The sequence below is a fragment of the Quercus robur genome, chromosome 9 (assembly GCF_932294415.1).
Source record: "Quercus robur chromosome 9, dhQueRobu3.1, whole genome shotgun sequence".
In the NCBI taxonomy this organism is placed as follows: Eukaryota; Viridiplantae; Streptophyta; class Magnoliopsida; order Fagales; family Fagaceae; genus Quercus; species Quercus robur.
The window spans coordinates 28,647,490-28,653,527 of NC_065542.1; the positions used below are offsets into that span (position 1 = coordinate 28,647,490).

At 31.3% G+C, this 6,038-nt stretch overlaps 1 protein-coding gene across 1 annotated transcript; it reads left to right on the forward strand.

The window, feature by feature from the left end:
• The first annotated feature begins 1,415 nt into the window (after positions 1-1,415).
• LOC126700362 (putative kinase-like protein TMKL1) lies at positions 1,416-4,578 on the forward strand. The gene is made up of 2 exons (XM_050398465.1): positions 1,416-2,331; positions 3,447-4,578. Exons 1-2 carry the CDS (start codon positions 1,848-1,850, stop codon positions 4,037-4,039), a joined length of 1,077 nt encoding a protein of 358 aa, XP_050254422.1. The 5' UTR covers positions 1,416-1,847; the 3' UTR covers positions 4,040-4,578.
• Positions 4,579-6,038: the final 1,460 nt, after the last annotated feature.

The following is a 6,038-nucleotide window of genomic DNA, read 5'->3' on the forward strand; positions in this document are numbered from 1 at the left end:
TGTGAAGTCTCAAAAACTTATATATCAAAATATTATGAGATTAATAAAAAATAAAACTTTTAAAATTGTATATATATTTGATGGAATCAGCTTGGCTAAGTGGTAACCTTTTAAGTTGTCAAACACTTGTCACATATCAGCGTTAGCAGCAAGTCTTGTCTATTAATAGAGTACGGCATAGCAAACATGTCCTCGAGTCATTGACAAACGCGGGGTTGTAATGTAATTTGAGGCCAGTGGCGGCTTTAGGATTTTTTTCTTGGGAGGACAATAAAAAGATGTAATTTAGGTAAGAGATGAATCTTGTATTTTATGAAGATTTTTTATTACAAATTTGTTATGTACTAGCAAAAGAATAAAAGATAAAGTATAAGTTCATTTGAAATAATTTTTTCTTAATACAATGAACATATTAATTATTTTCATTAAGTGAACTCTAATTATCACTACTTAGAATACTTTTATTTTATGTGGATTTTTTAGTTAACTCAACTGGTAAAGTCTCTGATGGTTGAATAAGAGATCTGGGGTTCAATTCCCAGTTATACCAAAAACCGATTGGTATCTTAGTTTGATGATAAAGAACTACCATTAAGAACGAACACTATAAGTTGAATTTATCTATTAAAAAAAAAAAATTATCTATTAGTTTAGGACAATTATATGTTTACATTGTACTATCAATGTATGATTTACATTGTAAATTAAACAAATGTGTACTTAAGATCTAAATAGGCTTTTTTTGAGGATTAAGATGAACAAATTTTTACTTTTGTCATTGGGCTTTTTTTTTGTGTGTTTAAAAAGATCAAGATATTGCTAAAAAGATCATATTTAACCTTATTTCAACTGAACTAAAAAAAAATTCAGGGTGTTCAAATTTTCATTTTAGGAAGACAAATCAAAAATAAAATATAAAAAATATTATATATTATAAAAATACATTCCAGCTCAGGGGGTTCATTTGAACCCCCTGAACTCTACCTAACGCCGCCATGTTTAAGGCTCTGTATGGTAAGTTAAGTGTTGGACCAAGTTCCTGTAATTAGACTCTCAATAAAAAAGTTCCTGTAATTAAGGCGCTACTCCTTTTTTTGGTAAACCAAGGTGGTACTCACCTCTCCGAAGTAAAAGTTAAACAAATCCAATCGTAGAATCTTAATAAATTACTACCCCCAAAAACAAATGAAAAACAAAAAAGGAAAACGAAAAAAAAGTAACACAAACTCTGTAGATAATTATTGTGTTATCTTAGAATATTATAAATGCGTATTTTTTTTTCATATAAATATTAATCTTGTTAATTAAATTTATAATGGACCCACAGTTCATGTCAAAAATGAAAGGTACACATTTAATATTTAATAGTTTTCGAAACTCTACCGTCAAAAATTAGAGAGAAACATCACATGGCTATAGATCTGTCTTACTTGATTCAGCCAGCGTACATTTGCTCTCTTTTTTTTGTTTTCACCTTCTCACTACAAAATACAAATGTAAAAAGCCTCTCATGGTCCTTGGATCCCAATTGCCAATACTTACTTTCAATTGACAACTAGTACTTTATTTTTTTCCTTTTTCCCCTCTAACATAGTTTCACAAAAATCTTGGGTTTCACACCCAAACATAGTTCAATTCTTTGATCTTCCTCATGTCCTATACTTTCAACTGTCATTAATAATGAACCAGATTTCCATGCTATCAATCACTTTCCTATCCAACACCTTCCACTCAGATCTTAATTCCTTGTTTTTTACTCATTCACACAATCCAAGAATGTATTAATCTATACTGTCATTCATAGTTCTCCCACTAAGCTCTAAGAAAATAATCAAACTTTTGGTAGAATGAAAAACACCCACATGCTGAAACTAGTAGTTGGACTAACTTCAACAATCTTGTTGATAATTCTCATACTTTACTTCTTCTTCTACCGCAAAAGAGTGTTGAGAAATGGTGGTGAAGATATAGAAATCATGGAAAAGGGTCGTGGAGATGAGGAACTGATAGAGGACCTGGTGACTTTCCAAGATGGTGAAGACCTCAAAATCAGTGACATATTGGATGCTCCTGGAGAAGTTATAGGAAAATCCAACTATGGCACACTGTACAAGGCCTTGTTGCAGCGAAGCAACAAGTTGAGGCTGCTGAGGTTTTTAAGGCCAGTGTGCACTATAAGAGGTGAAGAATTTGATGATGTGATTCAGCTTCTGGGGTGTTTAAGGCATCCCAACTTGGTTTCTCTTCTTGGATTCTATGCAGGGCCAAGAGGTGAAAAGCTTCTTGTTCATCCATTTTATAGGCTGGGCAATCTGGCAGAATTCATTAGAGGTAAGCTACATTTCTAATATTCTGTTTCTTTTCTTTTCTTTTGTATAGCTGGAAATGAAAATAGAAACCAGTCCAACAAGTGTGTTTAGTTGAAAAAAGCTTCCAGTTTTTCTACGAGTAAAACAGCATATTAAAAACTAAAAAAATCAAAATCAAAATCAAAATCTTTATCCTCCTATTCAGTTTCTCTGTTTTCTCAGGAAAGAGACTGACTAATTTTGTTTTTGGTTTTTGATAAGTTGAATTAATTGCTTTCCTAATATTGGTAGTAGTTGCTTGATCTTGAATAGATTTTTGAATGATTTCTTTTTTTCTTTTTCCTTTTTTTTGGAGCAATTCCTGATTTAATTAGGGAAAGGAAAAGGAAGTAGAATGCTTGATATATGTACAGCTTTCTAATTTTTCATATTTCTTTAATTTTCAGTCTTTGTGTTCTTCTGTTTCTCAAAAAAAACAAAAAGTCTGTGTTCTTTTTTTTTCAACCTTCTTTGTCATAATATCTTGGGTTTTCTTTTCTTTTTTGAGATAAGGATTTGCTTTTCTTGGGATCTTGTTCAATTAAGAATCCAACAATAAAAAGCAAGTTGAGGATCTATCAGCTGCACAATTAGGAGGGGATAATTTAAGTTGATCATATGTTTCAAAAAGAATTCTCTTTTACTAAACTTTTTGACCATTTCTCTTCAATTATTGCTCCCAATATTGATATAAAAATAGTGAAAGAGAAAGGGATAGTAACATGGTTTTTACTTTTTAATGTTTTATTTATTTATTTTTTTTTAGAGGGGGATGGATTAAGACCTGCTTGCATGAATTGAAACGGAACTTGTTTTTTATGCATAAATTATGCACGTTTTACAAGCAACTAGATTGGAATCTTTTCCTCACCTACCATTGTCAGTTTCTCTTCCATTTCTCCTTTGGAAATGATATGAAGATATGGTTAGTTCACCTTGTTATCATTTCATTTTTTTTAGACATTTGCTTCTTTGTTGGACATATTTAGCCTGCATATACAATCTCTGAAGCTGTTTTTGAGTTAATTTCTCTTTGTACCATCTATGTCAACTAAAATTCAATCATTTTGAAAAGAAAATCTTGTTTAAAATTGGCAGATGGAAGCGATGAATCTCACAAATGGGCCATCATTTACAGCATCTCCATTGGTATAGCCAAGGGATTGGAACATCTCCATACAGGATTTCTGAAGCCTATAATCCATGGAAATCTCAAGTCAAAAAACATACTTTTGGATCGAAAGTACCAACCATACGTCTCGGATTCTGGACTATATCTTCTGTTGAATGCTACTGCTAGCCAAGAAATGCTTGAAGCTTCAGCAGCTGAGGGCTACAAAGCCCCAGAGCTGATCAAAATGAAGGATGCAAGTGAAGAAACTGATATATACAGCCTTGGGGTAATCTTACTTGAACTGCTTTCAGGGAAGGAGGCAGTCAATGAGAACCCAACCTCTGATGAGGATTTTTACCTTCCTAACTTTATGAGAAATGCAGTTCTGGGGCATAGGATTGGAGACTTATTCCATCCCAACATACTTCTAAGAGACAGCAATGATGATCAAAGCTGGGTTACTGAAGAATGCATTCTCAAATTCTTTCAGCTTGCTATGGCTTGTTGTTCTCCTTCACCTTCTCTCAGGCCCAATATTAAGCAGGTCCTTTGGAAGCTTGAAGATATTAGAAAATAAGAAGCTTTAGGATTTTGCAGAGGTACTGATGGTAGGTCATTGTGACAATTGATTTTGGGATATTTATTGTATATCAATTCTCCAAAATCAACATGGTTGATGACAATGACAAAGATGGTGTCATCAAGGTATATATGAAAAGCGTAAATGAGTATACTCTCAAAGCCAAGTAGTTGAAAATTTTGGTTGTCCATCCAAACAAGGTTGTAGGGTTGCTAATATTTATGTTTATGGAGAAATATTAATTACTCGAAGCAAAAGTTGCACTTTCTGGCCACCCAATGAGGATCATGGAATTGGTGATTATATGCTTGTCATCTTTCAGAATTCTTAATTGCCAAACATCAGCAGCTCAAGATTGTGTAATCTATCTGGTCCCAACTTTGACATTGTGGAGGGACAATTATTTTTAAAGAGATCCACCATTAACAGATGCAATCTTATTATACTTGTATTTACCTCAGCAACTGGACCTGTAAAGGTTTTTGAGTGACTATCTTTACCATGAAACTGGATGATTAGGCTATTTTGGATTTTCATTTACTTTGCAGTAAGAATGCCGGGAGCATTTGAATGAAGCTATCTAAATTTTTTTTGGGGGGGAACATGAAGCTAGCTAATTTACCACACTCAAAACAGTCAAAAAGCTTTAGTCAATTTTGCACTGTTTTAGGCTACAATCTTATTCAATATCTTTTTATTTGAGATGAATTTTGACATATCCACCATTGGATTACATTTTCTTCTTATATCTTTTATGCTTGTAAAATTTCTAGAAAATTAAAGATCAATAGTTATGTCATTAATAAATTGTTAAAATTACAAGTTTTTATAGCTAAAAATTATACATAAAATATAAGTTTATAGATCATATAATAAATAATATCAAATTAATACAAAATTTAACATATGTATTAAGAACACAAAAAACACGCAATTCAACTGTTAGCCCGAGACAAAGGTAATATTGCTTTGTCATGATTTATTTAAAACATTAGTTTACAGTAGATCTGTAAAAATTGTACACAATCCAAATTCTTTATTTACCTCTACCAAAAAAAAAAATTCTTTATTTACCCGCTTATATGTATCCTGTCTTTTTCAAAACTCTCCCAAAAAACCTTTTCAAAACGCATATATTTGTTAGAATATTCATGACTCATGAGTAATGTGGTTAGCTAGTATTGAAGTGTCGCATTGAAAATTGTTGTCGTAGTGAAGTGTCACGTTGAAAATAGTTGAGTTGTAGAATATAAAGATTTAGGATTAAGTGAGAAGAATGTGGAAGAGAAGATTTTTTTTTTAATTTTTTTATTTTTTGGAAATAGTTTCAACCTATGGTTTTTAATAAGGGTTCTTTATTATCAGAGTAAGACAACAATCGATTTTTGGTATAGGCAGAGACTAAACCACAGATTTCTTATTCTACCATCAGAAACTTTATCAGTTGAGTTAACTGAAACCCATGAAGAGAAGAATAGAAAGAGAGAGAGAGAGAAAAGAAACAAAGAAAAATTTGAAGTCATTATCAGTTAGTCTCATGCCTTAACATATATTTATAGGACAAAGTTTAGCTACAAAATTTGTTGTAACTTTTAGCTACAAAATTTGTTGTAGTTTTAGGCTACAACCTTACTCAATATCTTTTAGTGGAGGTGAATTTTGATAAATCCACCATTAGATTACATCTTCTTCTTATATCCTCTATGCTTGTAAAATTTCAAGAATATTAAATATCAATAGCTATATCATCAATAAATTTTTTAAATTGCAAGTTTTTATAATTTAAAATTATGCATAAAATATAAGCTTATAGATCATAAAATAAATAATATTCGATTGACACAAAATTTGATATGTGTATTAAGAGTGTAAATAACATGCAATTCAACGATTAGAATTTTAAAATATGTAATAATATTTATTTTATTGAGTGAGTTTGTAGCCTTAAGTTACAACCAATTTTATAGCTAAATTTTATCCATATATTAGTGCTTAT